At 39.1% G+C, this 18992-nt stretch overlaps 1 protein-coding gene, 1 long non-coding RNA gene and 1 pseudogene across 5 annotated transcripts; 2 read left to right on the forward strand and 1 right to left on the reverse strand.

Annotated features, from left to right (window-relative positions):
• The first annotated feature begins 2000 nt into the window (after window positions 1-2000).
• On the forward strand, window positions 2001-12005 carry LOC148933391 (uncharacterized). Of its 4 annotated transcripts, none has more exons than XR_016137339.1 (4): window positions 2001-2306; window positions 2377-2461; window positions 8417-8481; window positions 10157-12005. It is a non-coding gene; the product is annotated as an uncharacterized LOC148933391 (long non-coding RNA). The 4 variants fall into 4 exon arrangements; XR_016137338.1 differs by lacking the exon at window positions 10157-12005 and adding an exon at window positions 8957-9177 and having other exon boundaries at window positions 2002-2306; XR_016137341.1 differs by lacking the exons at window positions 8417-8481; window positions 10157-12005 and adding an exon at window positions 8957-9177 and having other exon boundaries at window positions 2006-2306.
• Window positions 6738-7824, reverse strand: LOC148933392 (uncharacterized; annotated as a pseudogene).
• A 690-nt stretch (window positions 12006-12695) lies between the features above and the next one.
• LOC125219331 (uncharacterized) lies at window positions 12696-15811 on the forward strand. Its single transcript, XM_048121279.2, has 5 exons — window positions 12696-13047; window positions 14025-14102; window positions 14828-14927; window positions 15213-15355; window positions 15422-15811. The coding sequence occupies exons 1-5, from the start codon at window positions 12781-12783 to the stop codon at window positions 15635-15637; spliced, it is 804 nt and encodes a 267-aa protein (XP_047977236.2). The 5' UTR covers window positions 12696-12780; the 3' UTR covers window positions 15638-15811.
• Window positions 15812-18992: the final 3181 nt, after the last annotated feature.

Genomic DNA, 18992 nt, shown 5'->3' on the forward strand with positions numbered 1-18992 from the left:
AGACTTCTCTTCCAAGTGTAATTTTCCTAGGCGAACCGCTGCACTGCTCTGCCTGCCAGGCGCCGGCGGTCGCCGCACAACTTCGCGGCGTTCGCCGGTTGCTATCTGACTCCATATTTTCAGACTTTGCGTTTTGGCTTCCTTTTTAGGGAAGTTATGCACATTTCTCACAAAACGAGTCAAAAATACCAAAATAGACAAAATATGCAAATAATGGGCGTGTAGAGTGACTTTGATATAAAAAATGGACCAAAAATGGCCTTAAAACAGTGCAAAATCCGAGCGTATCAGTCGGCGGGTTTGGATCCCCTGTTGAGGCTTCAATAGGGCATAGAACCGATCGGTTAACCGAGTCCTCAATTGACCAAAAATGAAGAACCGAAACTGGAACCGAAATGGATTCGGGTAGGTTTTGTTCCAGTTAACCGACGTAACCGAATTAAAAAAAAATAAAACGTTGCTGCTGGGATTCGATCCCTTGCCAATGGCTGAGAAAAACGGCCAGTTAACCACTTGCGCCAATTGCTCTTAATGTTTTATATGTTTGTAAAAAAAAATTATTCGGAAATGGTGGTGAACTGGTGTCCAGTGTGAAGAGAAGGCGGAGGCGGGGGTCCTAGCCAGCGTCACAGTAGCGGCCGGTGGGAAGGGAAGTAGCACCGGAAATTAGGGCTGTCGGCAGCGTGGTGTGGAAGAGGTTGTGCTGCTCCGTGAGAGTAGAATAAGGAACCAAAAGAAGGGTTGCGTGATTAGTTTTGGGCGGTTCTAATCGGTTCTAACCGGTCGGTTCTCGGTTAACTGAGAACCGATCGTCCCCTTCCATTTGGAACCGAAACCGCGGAATGTCGGTTATCGGTTAATCGAGAACCGTTGTGATTCAGTTTGGTCATCTGTTAATCGACTAACTGATGACCGAATTCCCAGCCCTAGGCTTCAAGCACTGAAGAGGTTGCTAACATGCATTTTAAATTAAAAAAATTAATATTTTATATAATATTTTAATATTATAATATGTGATTAAAATATTTTTTATTTGAGACAATAGTCCATACATTTTAAATTAAAAACTAATAGTTTATATAGTATTATACTCCTTCTGTCTCATTAAAAATGAAATGTTTTCCTTTTTTTTGTCCCATAAAAAATCAAACGTTTTTTGTTTGGTTTGGCACAAATTTTTGGGACGCAAGCGGCCGACCGGCGCCGCTCGCGACGCCCTTGAATGGTCACAATTAATTGAAATACTTAAGTTTATTATATAAATACGTCGAATTATTAATGGACCGAGTCTGAACATTTCTACGTACGAGAAAAGACTTTTGAAGACTTAGGATGGATGCATCTTATTATTTATTTGACTCCTTGTGTTGACGAATGCATTTTTATTTAATTCTCAGAAGGGTTTTCACCGCAAGCGAGTTGAGGTCGGAGTGCAAACGATTCGAGGAATTCATACCATTCTTTAGTGGCGGGATCATTTGCAAAGTGTCATTGATCCAATGGGATCAAAATCAATGTCATTCATTGAATGTCTTTAAGTGTGTCGAAGGTGATTTTGAAGAATTCCTTCTTCTTAAGCCAGGAGTAGCATTGCATAACTCTCTGGAAAGTATCTTCTGTAACGCCTCACTTTTTGAACTCTAATTTTTTAACCATAAAAACAAATTTTACATTTAATGCCTTGAAGTCTGTGGATTAAATAACGAGTGAAATTGTTATTTGCTATTCTTATGACCTAATTTGATTTAGTGTTTGAATGTGCGTTGACGGAAGTAATTTTATATATATAATTCCTTTCCGCGAAGAATGTTTATTAGACTCAACTGCGTGTTGGATCCGATAAATTAATTAAATAATACAAAATCCAATCTTGTGGAAAATAAATTATGGGCTTGAACCCCAAATCAATTTTAATTAAATCCCTATTCCTTGTCTTGATCACCAAGGCTTCCCTTGGTTACAAAATTTAAATAAATATTTTGCAGAGATCCTCCTCCTCCCTTGCGCGTTTTTTTTCCCTCTTCTTCCTTTTAATCTGCAAATGAAATCACAAAGAAATAATATTAGTCAATCCAATTAATTTGTGAAATCAATTACCCATTACACACCCATTTCCCACGCTCAATAACCGCTCCCCAACACTGCAGAATCATCTCCAAAAATAAACCCTCAATCAATTATATAAATCTTCGTACCCATCCGCCTCGCTCTCACAAATGCTCAATTCACTTTTGAATCACAAAATCTCTCTCAAGGCGGCGGAGGAGAGTTCATCATCTTCCCACCCAATTGCTAATACCACTACGGTAATCATCCTTCCACGTTCCTTCTCACAAGATAAATTCACTTTGACACCCGAAATCCTTTTTCTGACAGAAATCGGGACCAAATTCAGTGAGGAGAAAACAGAAGTCACAATCCTACGGCTAAGCCAAGCCATTTGTCACACCAGTTGTTGAAGGTATACTCTTCCACCCAAATCCAGTTCCTACTTGTGCATCTCATGAAACCACTAATCGAAGCAAATCAATAATTTGAACAATCTAAATCAAAGAACCGAACTTTAATTTATAAAATCGGACGTAGAACTTATCTTCGGGGCTGCCAGAGCAGCGACGCAGCGGCTGCTGCGGCGCCGAACGACGGCGGTGAGTGCGGGCGACGAATTGGAGCCGGCAGCGTTGCACCACAGCGAAATGGGGAATGGTACGATATTGGGGTCTCCGATGGTAGAACGGAGACCGGAATAGCGCCTATGCAGAGAGAATTACTCGAAGAAGATGAAGGGGAAGAAGCTTGCATTAATTCGAAAACATGGTTACAAAATTAGAATGCAGCAGCTCATATAGCTGTGTGACTAGTACGTAATAACAAACTACTTAACTAATTGATCCTCTACAATGCGCTACAATGCGCCTATGGTGAATTCCTCTGTTTAAATTCTGCTACACGTGTTGCGTGCACCCACACAACACGTTTATTTAAATCCATCTCAACGCTTATTTCCCACGTGCTCCTACTCAACTCTTAATCATGCACCAAATCTCCCCCCATAGAATAAACCTTGTCCTCAAGGTTTGAAGTGTGGAAACCGCTCTTGGATATCATGAAGAAATTCCGACGTAGCATCCTCCGTAAAGGAGTTTGCCCAATGCACTAGTACCTGTGTTGCTGGTTTGTTACCACGCTTCACTAGCCTCCTCTCCAGAATCTGCACCGGCTCCAAAAAAGTGGCATTTCCCACCGTTGGCAACGATCCATGTAGCTGACCAAGGGAGCCCATTTTCTTCTTCAATTGGGAAACATGAAACACCGGGTGGATCTCACTGTTCGAAGGAAGCTGCAACTTATACGCAACTTCACCCACCTTATCAATGACTTTGAACGGTCCAAAGAAGCGGGGACTGAGCTTCTGAAATTGACGATCCCTTAGAGTATTCTGACGATAGGGCTGGAGTTTGAGATAAACCCAGTCACCAACCACAAATTGTCTATTGGAGCGATGTTTATCATGTTGTTGCTTCATCCTCTTTTGAGCTCTAGACAAATGATGTTTTAACACCTCCAACATGGCATCCCGAGCCATTAAACGTTCATTGACTGCGTGAACAAATGAATCACCCTTAAAGTAGGGAAGATGGATCGGAGGAGGGTAACCATACAAAGCCTCAAATGGCGTCGACTCAATGGCTGAATGGAAAGACGTGTTGTACCAGAATTCAGCAAGGCTTATCCATTTACTCCACTCCGTGGGTTGATCACCACACATACAACGCAGATACGTCTCCAAACAACGATTCACAACCTCAGTTTGCCCATACGTTTGAGGGTGATAGGCAGTCGACATATTCAACTCCACACCTTGAAGTTTGAAGAAATCAGACCAAAACTTGCTGAGAAAGACCCTATCCCGATCACTGATAAGGATCGAAGGAAGACCATGTAGCTTGAAAACAGAGTCTAGAAATACCTATGCCACTGACATCGCGGAGTAAGGATGGCTCAAACACATAAAGTGAGCATATTTAGTTAATCTGTCAACAACCACCAAAATAGCAGATTTGCCGTGAGACAAGGGTAATCCCTCGATAAAATCCATGCTAACTTGAGACCAAGCTTCCTCCGGAATGGGGAGTGGTTGAAGCAAATCGGGATAAGGACTATTGTCATACTTAAAGCGTTGACAAACATCACAAGCCCGAATGAAGTTGCGGATCTGATTCTCCATGTTAGGCCAGTAAAACAGAGAAGAAAGACGTTTATAAGTGGCCAAAATGCCCGAGTGCCCTCCTGAGCTTGTGTTATGGAAGAGTTGAATAAGCTTCAACCTCAGTTGATCGTCGTGTCCCACCACTAAACGACCTTTCCGCCTCAACTGATCGCCCAACCACGAGTATTTCGAGTTCTGGGAAGGATTTAGTTGCAGCTCCTGTATCAGAGCTTTTAAGGAAGCATCACTGGACCAAGTTTCAGCAATGAGAGGATAGATGTTGGTCGAGATTGAAGTAATGGCCATACACAGGATATCCGAGGAATGCACACGCGATAAGGCGTCAGCAGCCACATTATCAGCCCCTTTCTTGTATGATTTAGTGAAATCGAAAGCCATTAGCTTTGAAAGCCAGCTAAGCTGCCCCTGCGTCGTGAGCTTCTGTTTCAACAAGTAGGCCAAGGTCTTATGATCAGTTCGCACCTCAAATGGTTGATGGCCAATGTAGTGACTCCAATAAGTCACTGCAAACACAATAGCGAGCAGCTCCTTGTCGTAGACCGACAGTTGTTTCAACCGGGGTGAAAGAGCCTTGCTGATGAAGGCTAAGGGGTGACCGTTTTGCATGAGCACAGCCCCTATACCGTAGCTTGAGGCATCCGTCTCTATCACAAATGGTAGGGAGAAGTCGGGCAAAACGAGAACAGGAGGACTCATCATAGCCTTCTTAAGTTCCAGAAACGCCTTTTCTGCCAACTCATTCCAAAGGAATCCGTCCTTCTTAAGAAGATCAGTAAGCGGTCTACAAATAACACCATAATGCCGAATGAATTTCCGGTAATAGCCGGTCAATCCTAAGAACCCTCGGAGCTGTGAGACAAGAGATCGGCCAATCTTGCATAGCCCGAATCTTTTTAGGATCTGTAGAAACACCTTCCTTAGAGATAATATGGCCTAAATACTCAATGCTAGCTCTCGCGAAATCACATTTACTTCGCTTAGCAAACAAAGCGTGTTCTTGTAGTTTGGCAAAGACCAAGATATCATCGAAGAAAACAAGGAAATTTTTTTGAAGATAAGGCCTAAACACATCATTCATGAGACCCTGAAACGTAATTGGTGCATTGGTAAGGCCGAAAGGCATTACAAGAAATTCATAGTGCCCATCGTGGGTCTTAAAGGCTGTTTTCGGAACATCCTCAGCACGCATACGAATTTGGTGATATCCCGCTCTCAAATCAATCTTTGAGTAGACCGTGGCCCTATGTAACTCCTCCAATAACTCATCTATCAATGGAATGGGGTACTTATCCTTCACCGTGATTTTATTTAGGCGTCTATTATCAACGCACATGCACCACGTTCCATCCTTTTTCACCAACACATCCGGGGAAGAGAAGGGGCTAATACTCGCTTGAATCAGCCCTTGTTTCAGTAAGTCCCCCACCAACTTTTCAATGATATTTTTCCGGAGAGCGGTGTGTCTATAAGGCCGAGAACACACCGGGGAAGCCCCATTGGTCAACACTATCTGATGATTATGTGATCGCATAGGAGGGAGGGATGTAGGCTCACGAAAAACCTCCTCCTGAGAGTCAAGGAAAGAGCCAATGCTGGAGGAAAGGGCAGGAACTACCTCAGACCCTGCATCCGCATTATCAGCCACTGCATCGACCGAAGGATCAAGTGTACAAACCTTGATGCAGCATAGTTCAACACCATCACTATGGGAGATTAGTTTATCCATTTCCTTCTCCGAAATGGCCTTAACTTTGGTACCTTGCCTACTACCCCGAAGAACGTGGCGCCTACCCTGCAGTTTAAATTCCATGACCAAATTTGTGAAGTCCCATTGAATAACACCCAAGGTTTCAAGCCATTGGACCCCTAACACCATATCACAATTGCCTGGTGGTAACAAGAGAACATCAGTAGCAAAAGAGGTGCCCTGCAGAAACCATTACAGGCCCTTACACATCCAGGCACATTCAAGCCTATTCCCATCAGCCACATCAACTAAAACTGATTTAATAGCAGTGAACTTCAAGCCCAATCTCTAGGCTAAGTGCAGATCCAAAAAATTGTGAGTGCTACCGGAGTCAATAAGGATATTAATAGGCTTCTTTCCCACACGTCCAGTCACTCTCATAGTACTAAATGATTTAGGAGAGCCAGATGTAGCATGAATGGAAATCATAGGGCCCTCGTCCACGCAAGCCTCCTCTGCCTCGACGTCCGGATTATCCTCTGCCTCATACTCCCTGACCCCCTCATCAATTTCCAGCAAATACAAGATTTTCTTAGCACAAACATGACCACGTTCAAATTTCTCCTTACACCCATAAGCATATCCCTTTAGCACGACAATCAGCCATCTCCTCAGGACTGAGGTAGCGCCTACTCTTAAATGACGACACAGGGGTCGGCAGTAAAGAAGAGGACATAGGACTCGAACCTCTCATCTCATTACCCCCAGATCGCAACTCACCCTGCTTTTTAGGATTGGTATTGCCGGAGTAGACAAATCCTACAGGCGCGCAAGCGCATATGCGTGCACCAACGTTTGTGGCATAAAAAGCCTCACAGCACGTTGGATGGAGGGTCTCAATCCATTAATAAAATGGCTAATAGCATAGGCCTCAGTAAGTGTTACACGACCGAGAAGCAACTCAAATTTATCATGATAGTCAGCGAAAGAACCGGTTTGCTTGAGAGCTAAGAGCTCAGTCATCGGATCTCCCAAGAGGTGATCACCGAAGCGCGCCTCTAGAGCTTGCAGGAAAACAGCCTACGGCGTAGCCATAGCTCGCTCCTGATATTGCACCCAGTTTTTGTACCACTGTAATGTGCGACCTTCAAAATTGATAATAGCTAGCCTGACCTTCGCCTCCTCGGGCGTTAAATCCACAGCGAAAAAGTGATCGCACCTTAAAATCCACCCAGCCAAATCTTCCCAAGTGAAAATCGGAAATCCAACCTTAGATTGGCGAGTAGCAAAATATTGAGGTCGATTCGGGCCGACGGCCGCAGCACCCCCGCCCCCAGTACCAGGCGGCGCTCCTCCACCCACCACTAAACGTGACATCAACTAATTCTGTTGGATTTGCAGCGCCAGAAACTCCTCGCGAAGCTCCTTGAAGTTGAGATCGCGAGAGCTATCCGCTTGATCGCGCAATTTCTCCCGATCCTCACGGCGGCTATCAGAGTCCGCGAGTTTTGACAGCACCTCAGCAATGGCGGTCGAAAGAGACTCCTCCAAGCGACGAATGTCGCCCGACCTCGTCTCCACCATGGTCGGCACAGAATCGGCCAGGCTGATACCAGTTGGTACGATATTGGGGTCTCCGATAGGTAGAACGGAGACCGGAATAGGCGCCTATGCAGAGAGAATTACTCGAAGAAGATGAAGGGGAAGAAGCTTGCATTAATTCGAAATCATGGTTACAAAATTAGAATGCAGCAGCTCATATAGCTGTGTGACTAGTACGGAATAACAAACTACTTAACTAATTGATCCTCTACAATGCGCTACAATGCGCCTATGGTGAATTCCTCTGTTTAAATTCTGCTACACGTGTTGCGTGCACCCACACAACACGTTTATTTAAATCCATCTCAACGCTTATTTCCCACGTGCTCCTACTCAACTCTTAATCATGCACCAGGGAACTGACGGGTTCTGCTTATGGGGATCTTTATTTTACTAAAATTTGTGAAAGAAATTGAGGGCAGATAGTGATGAGATCTTGGTGTGTTCTGGTTATTTTTTTGTGTTCTTGAAGAAATGCGACAGAGAGAGAAGGAAGTAGGCGTAAATAAATCTGGGAATGGGAGTTTTTGTCATCCTTTTGATTCATTTCTTTAATACTATATATTTGATGATTGTAAAATTGGAGAGGGAGTGTGTACGTGTTGTTTTGAAATGGGAGTATACTAAATGTTTTCTATTAGTATTAATTTCATGTTTTTGTAAAATAAAGACTTGGGGTCTTTAATTATTATTGGTTGGTTTGGGCCTCTCGTTAGTAATTCTCTTTGCCAAATTGTTGGAAACGTGAGCGGCCGGAATTGATCGAAATCTTTAAGCTTTTAATTGAGAAAAATTCGTAATCTGTTTGATAAAAATAATCGAAGCCTTAGGCTGCATGCATCTTATTTTATCTTGATTCCTTGTGTTGATCTATGTGCTATTTTAAAATTTTAAAGGTGATATCTAGCAAGTGAATCGCGATCGCAAGGGAATTAATATAATTTCGGATTAAGCGAACGAGGTGGGCTCTCTTTTTAAATAAGGACAATGTCCTAACTATTTTATGGATGGGAATGAAATGCGAAACTATTTATCATGCCGTACTTTATTTTAACGTGCCTATCTGAAATGGCTTTGTCATTTATTATTTAAATTGAATTCGGGTCCTTGTAGGGCCACAAACCCTACTTGGATTAGTGTACACCTATGGTAGACCGTGTGTCAGCGCACGGGTTGGCCGGTCTAGTGACTTGGTTTGTGGCCACATTCCAAGTCATGTATGAGCAGATATGGTAAACGTCTATTGGAAAATGACTGCGCAGTCGTGATTTTGAACAATGGAATATTTTGGTGCCTCGGGCCTTTCAAAAGCTAAAACCCCGATGGTGACCTAACAATGTCATGATAAACATAAATATTTTTGATAACTTGTTTTCGGCATGAGTCCACTGAGTGCATCAAGTACTCAGCCCTGCATATGTTTTCCTTATGTGCAGGTTGAGCGGCGACGAGCTTGGGGTGGTGTTGAGTCGAACCTGAATTATTGTTGGATTTTATTTTGAACTCCGAGGGTCGTCGTGTCTTCATACACGGCGTCACTCTTACTCTTGGATGCTTCCGCTGATATAATACTATTTTTCACAATTATAATTTGAACCCTTTCTTCTCTTGGATCATAAATAATTAAATATGATACCCGTTGTATTTGGATTCAAAACCTAAGCATTTACTCTGATTTTCCTAGTTATCTGAATATTAATTAACTTCGTAAAACTCTTTATTGAAACCCTAGAAAATTATTCTTTCTTAAAGTCCCATTAGTCGCGACCACCCGCATTTATTAACCCTAAAAAGGGCGGTCGTGACATCTTCAGTCCATCACCTATGTACTATGTTGCATCCCAAACACCCCTCATGCTTCCAATATCGTCTTCATCTTGTTGTCAGTAACAGCTACAACATCCACATTCCTCGCCTCTCTCCACTGCCCATTTCATTCGGCTCATACTGTCCTGCAACATGGCTAAGTTGAAATCCTTTTCTTTGCTTTCATTATCTTCATGTTGCTTCAATAGTGTGGCCGTCCAACCCTTTATCTTTGGAATATCTCGAGGCACACATCCCTGGTAGTGCATGACTCTGTCTACGTATAAAATATGCGTGCAGATATATAATTGTATTAGTACACAATCAAATATTTGCCGTCCAACCCTTTATCTTTAGAATGATTTGACGAATATTAAGAACTATAGTTGGTGTCAATATTTGCTGAAAAACCTTTTGAGGACTCATAGTTGTGGTCAAAGAATAAGTCAAAGGTTTTTTTGCGGCCGAATTGTGTTCAATGTTCATTGTGGTATGTTTTTTTTATCGCTAAAGATGTATTGATTTTTTCCGGCATATAGTTTTTGTGTTGATGAAATTATTGATAGAGAGAGATTTGTTTAAAAATTCGTATGACATTGATTTTCTACAATTATACGATTGCTTATTTTGGTTTAAATTTCTATTTAGTTGACAATCTGATGATCTTATTTGAGACATGCGATAATAGGATATTGCCTTTCTATTGAGAATTCTGTTGATCTTATTTTGTGGTATGTGATATGCATAAACGTTTCTATTAACAATTTTCTGATAGTAGTATACTACTGTTATTTGATTGTGTACTAATACAATTATATGTCTGCACGCAGATTTTATACATAGATAGAGTCGTGCACTACCAGAGATATGTGCCTCGAGATATTCCAACGACAAGGGTTGGACGGTCACACTATTGAAACAACATGAAGATGATGAAAAGCAAAGAGAAGGATTTCAACTTGGCCTTGTTGCGGGACAATATGAGCCGAATGAAATGGGCAGTGGAGAGAGGGCGAGAAATGTGGATGTTGTAGTTGTACTGACAACAAGAGGAAGACGTTATTGGAATAATGAGGGGTGTTTGGGATGCAACAAAGTACATAGTTGACGGACTTAAGATGCTCGCAAGAGAGTTATGCAATGCTAAACCTAAACTTAGGGACTTATTCAAAATTACATGCGACACTCTTAGAAGGCATTTAGGCTGGATACATTGATTTTGATCCCGTTGGATCAATGAGATGATCAAGGTACCAACGCGAAAGCTCTTTCAAAGACTAAGAGAATGATATGTAGCACATCCTGATCGGACTTCAGAATCGCCGGAAAAATCGGTTTGAACTAGAACTGCCACGCGCGAACAGGCCCAGCGGGTTGCTGGAGAGAGTTAGAAGTGGTTTTCAGTGATTGCTGGCGTGCGCCAGCGGCCCGTTGCGTTGCTTTATGCTCCAGCTTCCGAATTTTGACCTTTTTATATCCTTTTTAGCTCTATTTTGCACATTTTTCACAAAACATGTCAAAATACCAAAATGGATAAAATATGCAAATAATGGACCTGTAATGCAACTTTGATATTTAAAACAAACCAAAAAATGGCCTTAAAATAGTGCAAAATCTGAGCGTATAGGGTAGCAATTTAGAGAGAGTTAACAATTGCTATAAGTTTGTTTTATAAACTACACAATTGGGATGATGTAAACATTCTGGTACGTTACGTAGAATTAAATTTAGGCGAAATCGAATTTTATGAAAAAATTATCACTGAGTTAAAAGTGATTGTATTTTTCTTTGTCATAAATAATACTCCCTCTGTCCAACTAGAAATGAAACGTTTTCCTTTTTTGGTTGTCCCATTAAAAATGAAACGTTTCTTAAAATAGAAATAACTTTATCTCTACTTTTCACTCTCTCTTACTTTACTCTCTCTTCTTTAACCCACAAAACAACACTACATAAAATCCTGTGCCGAAAAGTAAACGTTTCATTTATTGGGACGGAGGGAGTAGTTTGTAATTAAAACTTGAATTCACCAAAAGTTTGTGTAATTTTTTGTGCAAATTGTCTTAAAGCCATGAACTTTCAGAATAGTTTGCTTTTTTCGTGAACTTTAAATGTTGCATGAAAAGTCATGAATTTCATCAGACTGTGTAATTTTTCCATCCGACCCAACCTGATGATTTCCGACACAATCTTATCCTACGTGGCGCGCCAGAGGCATGACTTGGCAAATGACAATTTTAGGGCTCAATTCGAATTGTATAACTAATGCTACTTTTATGTTGAATTCGATTTGTGGAATTCGAATTGTATGTTTTCATTTGTGCTACTTGTATGTTTGTGATAAGTCCGGGGTCAGATATTGCAAAGATAGAAGTGAAACAATCACGCCTTTGCCGCACCACGTAGGATAGTTTGTGTCGGAAATCTATCGGGTCGGGTTGCATGTGAAATTCACACCCGATAAAGTTTATAACTTTTCACGCAACATTTAAAGTTCACAGAAAAAACCAAACTATTTTGAAAGTTCATTATTTGGCAATTTTCCCTAATTTTTTTTAGAGGGAACATCTTTTTTGGTCCATAAACTTCATCAAAATATCATTTTAGGTCCGTGAACTTTGAAAATATCATTTGAGTTCTGTCAACTATGGGTTAATATCAATTGAAATATTTTTTTACTATTTCTAAGTTTTTCTGGACCAAAATACCCTCAATATTTTTAAGGGTATATATTTTTAATAAACTTATCATATCATATACTCATATTTTTTATAAATATCTTTACTATATATTTTTTATGAATTTTTTAAATATAATTTGACCTTAAATATTATCACTTAATTTTGTGACATACAAGAAAAGATCCTTATTCAATTTTTTATTATTAAAGAAAAGTTCTTTATTCAATTTTAAAATTCTTTAATATAAAAAATTGAAGAAGCAATTTGACTTGCATGTCACAAAATTAATTGATAATATTGAAAGTCAAATTATATTTAGAAAATTCGAAAATATATTATAAAGATATTTATAAAAAATATGAGTATATGATAAGTTTATTAAAAATGTATACTCTTTATGGTATTCATGGTATTTTCGTCCAGAAAAATTTGGAAATAATAAAAAAGTACTTCAAATGATATTAACCCATAGTTGATAGACCTCAAATGATATTTTCAAAATTTACGGACCTAAAATAATACTTTGGCAAATTTCGTGGACCAAAAAAAATGTTCCCTCATTTTTTTATTATTAACCCATATTAAATAAGTTGAAAGATGGAGCAATGATACATAATGATATGGAATAATAGATAGAACCATATGGTTGATCTGGGTGGCGCTACCCGCCATGAAGCTGATTGCGAAATCCATTGCGACTTTTCTTACACACACACATACACAATTGCATCAAAAAAATCTAAACTCGCTAATTTTCTTCATTTTTTCCATCAATGGCGGCGGTGGTCTCATCTTCCGTTTCAGCCAGCGCTCTCTCGCTGTTTCAGCCCAGGAAATTAATCCCCAAAAATTGCTCCATCTCAATGTCCGCGTCTTCTTCCTCAGCAGAGGCTTCTCATGGTGAATCTAAATCAACTCAAAAATTTGGAGTTTCGGAGAAAGGGAAACCGCCGGAATTACCCTACAGTTATTCACTTGTAAATCCGAATGGAAGCTCGGTCGTGCAATTTGTACAATCTACCGAGTCCAATATTGAGAGGGTATATAAATTTTGTTTTTGCTTCTTTTGTGCTTTTGCTACTATCAATTAGAGTTTGAATTTTGGGGGATAATGAAATAATCTCAAGGTATTATGTGGAGTATATGTTAATTTAGATGGTTATTTAATTTTCATGCCACTGTTTAATTTTGCTGTAATTTTCACTGGAGCGGTTAAGGTTGGTATGAGGTTATGCCTTTTAGATTACGATAGTTAAGTAGTCATATATCTTCTTCTTTGATGAAATTCAATCATATTTTTTGGTTAAAGTTGTGAGTAATTAGCGAGGGTGTAGATATTTAGCCTGGATGTAGATATTTTCTATGTAATTAGCGAGGGTGTGATTACCTTAATTTCATCGATAAAGTCATGATCATTTTATCTCAATTGATGGACTTGATCACCGCAATAACTCATGATAACATATACTCCTATATACTCCCTCCGTCCCCAGCTAAGATGACAAAGGTCTTTTTTCGCACATATTTTGGAAAGTGATAATAATACTCCCTCTGTCCGCCATAAGTGTCCCATTTTTTCTTTTTCGTTCGTCCGTCCGTCAATAAATGTCTCATTTCACTTTTGCTATATTTGATAACTGGACCCTACATTCCACTAACTCATTTCACTCACATTTTATATAAAAAAGTCAAACAATAGACATTTAATCATGGATGGAGGGAGTACTTTGGAGAGGAAGTAAAGCACGAGAGTGAATAATGTAGAATAGACTCTCCACTATATTATTCTCTTTGTTACTTTACTTTCTCTCTACTTAACAATTTATTATCATTTTCCCAAAACACGTGCGAAAAAGAAAGTGTGTTATCTTTGATGGGACGGAGGTAGTAGTAAAACAAAGTTTAAAGAATACAAGATCGATCCTTGGATATATTGCCCAGTCATGTTTATTTTCAAAACAGATTGAAGTTACCAGGTTCATTTATTAACTGTGTTGAATCTCTTTAACTCGTGCAGGTCATATTTGATTTCCGGTTTTTGGCATTACTAGCAGTTGGTGGTTCATTGGCTGGCTCTGTGCTGTGCTTTCTCAATGTAATTACTCTATCACTTACAGTCTCTTATTTGGAAATTTGAGCCTAGATACAAGGCCAATGATCTTCTTAGTGTTATGGATGATTCTACTAGTTATTGAAAATCATTATATTAGTGCAAATCCAAAACATGTTGTTTGGTTTTTCATTTCACTTGGGTTCAATTTGTTTGCTTGACAGAATCAAATGAGTGCAAAATATCTGAAAATTAAATGAAGTTCTGCCTAGTAGTCTCACATTGATCTACTTCTCTTTTGTGGTCTATTAGTGAGAGAGTCGCAATATTTCTTTTTTGTAAAACTTTATATATATGTTCTTTTTATCCAAGCAACAAGTTTATGGCTTCTTGTCTGCTCTTACTAACTACAGGGTTTGATCGATTCATGCCAGGAAACTGTAAGAGTGACCACAATATGATTGACAAAATTATGCATTCTGTACAAATAAAATGTAGTCAACACATCAATAAGCGATTATATCCATGAATTGGAGAACATATATAAAGGAATACGATTATGCTGTATATAAGTACGATGTTCCTGAAACAGAAAATTATTTAGACGTAAGTGGCACGTTGTGTCTAAGTGATACATCTAGTTCAGATTAAAGAAAATACTTTGTTTGGTCAAAATATACTCCTCATTGGATTTGGATGAGTCTTTGCAATCATCAATAATGCCTTGTGTGTGTTTAAAGAGTTGTTGAGAATGGATGCTATTTTTGTAGGGATGCGTCTACATTTTTGACGCGTACAAAGTATACTGGACAAGCTGTGTTAAAGGGGTCCATTCTGGCCAAATGGTTCTACGACTTGTTGAAGCCATCGGTGAGCATCCAAAGTTATTTTTCAGCATGACTTCTTAGAGGAGAAAAGTTGCATTTCTATGAGTGGTAGTTGCTCTTCGACTTAGATTGTCTTCTCTTGTTGCAAGGCAATTTTGTTTCCATTTCCAAAAGGAATCCTTCTAACTTCTCCAACTGAATTACATGTTCTCATTTTCACTATTTTCAAATCAACTTGCATATAACATATCATTTCCATTCAGTTTCCAAACTCAAATCTGCTAGCAACGTAAATGAGATTGTCTCCAATAACCTCATTTAATTGCAGATGTATATCTTGCTGGGACTGTCATGTTGATATTCGGGATGGGGTTGTACGGACTCTTCATTTCAAATGTACCCCCAAATGTCACCCCAGCTTCTGACCGCGCACTCAAGGGGTCGTCCTTGTTTGGCATGTTTGCTTTGAAGGTAATATTATGTTTCTTCTCTTCTGCCAACTTTCATCAAAAGACTTAAAAAGTCATCTGACTGCAGGAGAGGCCAAAGTGGATGAAGATAAGCTCGCTGAATGAGCTGAAGACGAAAGTAGGGCATGTGATAGTCATGATCCTTCTGGTGAAGATGTTTGAAAGGAGTAAGATGGTAACAATAACAACCGGTTTCGACTTACTAACCTACTCTGTTTGTATATTCTTGTCTTCGGCATCCTTGTACATCCTTCACAATCTACATAAATCGGAAAACGAGTAGCACACTCACAGCCTTCACTTGTATTGCACCTCAAACATAGGGAATATATGTGTGTATATATGAATAGTCTGTCTATGTTCAAATGCTCTCTATTTCGAGCAGCTTTAAGCTCTTGATGTAAGCCATAATTTCTACTTTAATGATTTTTATTATGAAAATCAAGTTTTAGTATAATTCAACCCTATCAAATACTACAAAGAGGAAATTGCAATACCAACCTTAATGCCTGCTTTCTTCTTTTCATGAAGAATGAATCCACCCCCCTCTTTGACCTGGCCTTTAGTTGTAATCTTTATTGGGAAAGAATTAAGAATTTTAATATATTCCCTCCGTCCACAAAAGGTCAAAAGAATAGTGTTAATAATTTGAGAGAATCTTTACATATTTGGATGGGATTATTTTTTGTAGAAAACCCGAAATGGAAGAGATGAGACTATTTTTCATGGACAAGGGAGTAATATATACTCCATAGTTGTGATATGTAAAAAAAACAACCCTTTAGTATCAACCAAGATCTAATATGAGCCATTGGATCTTAGAATTAAAGGCCACGATTTAATCTAAGACAAGGCAAGGCATCGAACCCGTATTTAGTTCATTATAAGTTGTACTCCCTCCGTCCCATTGAAGATGACTCATTTTCCTTTTTGGTTTGTCCCAACTAAGATGACCCATTACTTAAAATGGAAACACCTTTATCTCTACTTTATTCCCTCTCTCTTACTTTACTCTCTCCTCTTAACACACAAAATATAACTGCATAAAATCCCGTGCCGCCCAAGAAAGGGGTCATCTTCCTTGGGACGGATGGAGTATATAGATAACAGATTTTCGTTTATTTATCGCACGTCATTAATTCCCGGATTTCATGTCAAAATTCATGGGATCTGAAAATCAACTTCAATTGAGGGAGAGAACGGTTCTTCTATGGAAACCAAAAGCCAGAAACCTTACATTCTCTCTAGTCTTCTCTATAGAAACTAAACCTACCATTTATAAGTATGTTGCAGCTGGTTTAGTTCTACTTCGTTTTTGTTGTAGTATGCTTCTAACAATGACGTTTGAACTTGTTGCAGTCTACAAATGAGGAGAAAATTATCGTCATCTAAAACTCAGTTTGTACATAACTTGCATCCATACATGATTTAGTGATTTTGGTTCACTTTCAAATATGTGATTTTGCAGAAACCTATTGGATAAGAAAATTATTTCCGACCAAATGGGATCTTCATCTTCGAGCAAGGCCGCTTCTCAAACGAATCCAAACAATACTTATATTCATTATCCTGTTACAAAGCATCAGAATTCGTATGTCACAAATAATCTTTAATGTTTATTGTTAGATATGAAAGTTAATAGGATGGAGTACAATTTTTTTTTTTGGTAGCTAACGCATGCCTGATAACAATACTAAACTAACGAATATAAGAAACGTCTAATCTATCATGCAACAGCCAACCACAGAACCCCATAGGGACAAATGTATAGTATGGATATTTTAATTGGTGTTCGTGTTCAATTTTTAAAAGCCAAGTGAGATTGACTGTAAAATTATTTGTTGTTTAAATGCAATTCTATTAGAATTACTGAAACGAAGAATATGTCAAGAGATGGAACTGTTGTGACGAAGACGACAATCCAAACTAGAACAGCTTTGGCTGGTACTAACAAACCAACTATGCAAGCTACACCAACGACTAAGGTATATGTTGCATTACTTGTGCGAAATAGTAATGAAGTATTGATGATGTTAATATAAGCTATACTATACAAAAGATTAAATGACACATACAATCTGCATTATGTTCTTTTTGAATGTGTTAAGGATCTTTCCCTAACACTCCTCAAATCAATGGTGATGAGATCAACGACGAGTTGTCTTCTTGTCGCTTGGGATTTTAACGGAAAAGGTTTTCTTAAGGAAATAAAAGGAAACCTTAAAGCAAGGAAAATAAAGACAGAATAAAATAAAGGGTTCTTCCCTTATTTATAAACCTAATTCCTCGGGTTCAACTGTCTTTTGCATTCTGAAAAAAAAACCAATATATAATGTCCAAAATGGAGCTTATAATATGCCCGATTCTCTACTATAACAATTAAAAAATAAATTAGCATCGAAATTAACCTTGGTAACGTTCAGGTGGTCACCTCTTACGACGTAGTTGATCCTTGATGGTTCCGGGCTCGCTATGCACTGTCAATGGGCTCGAGAGTGTCCTCAGGCTTATGTTAGCGTTGGGATCATGGTGGTTGTGCTCTATGCGGGTTCGCGTTGGGCTCGTATCAACTCTTCCCCATAGGGACCTCCTTGTCCCCAAGTAGGACAAATGGATATTTTGCCAAAATTCGCTCCATAGGTTCCCGAGTTGAGGTCGGTTTATCCCCATCCTCCCATTTAATCAGGGATGTCAATCCAGCTAACCCGTTCGGGTTTGGGCCAATCCGTTCGGATTGTTGGGCTATTTGGGTGCGGGCAATTCGAGTTATGAATTTTTCAGATTGTAAATTTTTAACATTAACTCTAATCCACTGGGTTTCAGGCTAACCCATTGGCTATTCAGGCCAAAAACCTTACAAAAACAATCTCTCATAATTAAAATTTTCCTCCTCTGTAAAATAATTTTTAAATTTTAGCTATTTTCTTCTTCTTAGTTTTAGAATCACATAAAAATTTCAAATTTTCATAGTTTTCAACAGTAGGTGGAGATGAACCTTTCTTCTTTGTCAATACAAGGGTAAATCAAAATTAAAGCAATTGGAATTAAAGCTTATGTTCTTGTCATTATTTTGCATTGTCATAATCAATTCTTTATAAAAATTAGAAATCATATCTTGCTGAAAGAGCAAGAATTATGTGGTGCACGATCGTGTAAATCAACTAATATGAAGGAAATCCAGACCTAGTCGTGTCGTTGGCATGAAGACCAAAAAAACATGTTATCAAGACCTTAACCCACTTCTACTGGCTAGTATAGGGGAGTAAGGGTCGAATCCCACATAGATGGACGTGTATGAAGTATGATTGAGATGACATTTCAGAAGGTTGGTTTGCTACCACGCTTTGGGTTGAGTTTACCTAAACACGAAACGCAAATGGGACCTATACTATCCTGACTGGTATGTTACTAACATATCTGCTTGTGGCTGTGTACGAAAATATATGGACTGAACGATCCTGGTGCATATGAAAAGTGAAAGCTTAATATAAATGGCTAAACAAGGTGACGGAGAATATTGGTGGGTACTGGGCGGCTAACTGCCAGATCTGCTGGAAAGACTGAAAAAGTGAAATGACCAAAGGTAAAAGGTGGCTAAAAGCATAAATCCCAAAATTCACATAGAGACATTGTCTTCA

This window comes from Salvia hispanica, chromosome 1 (genome assembly GCF_029641045.1).
Source record: "Salvia hispanica isolate PSC_SH4W2 chromosome 1, Shi_PSC_v1, whole genome shotgun sequence".
NCBI lineage: Eukaryota > Viridiplantae > Streptophyta > Magnoliopsida > Lamiales > Lamiaceae > Salvia > Salvia hispanica.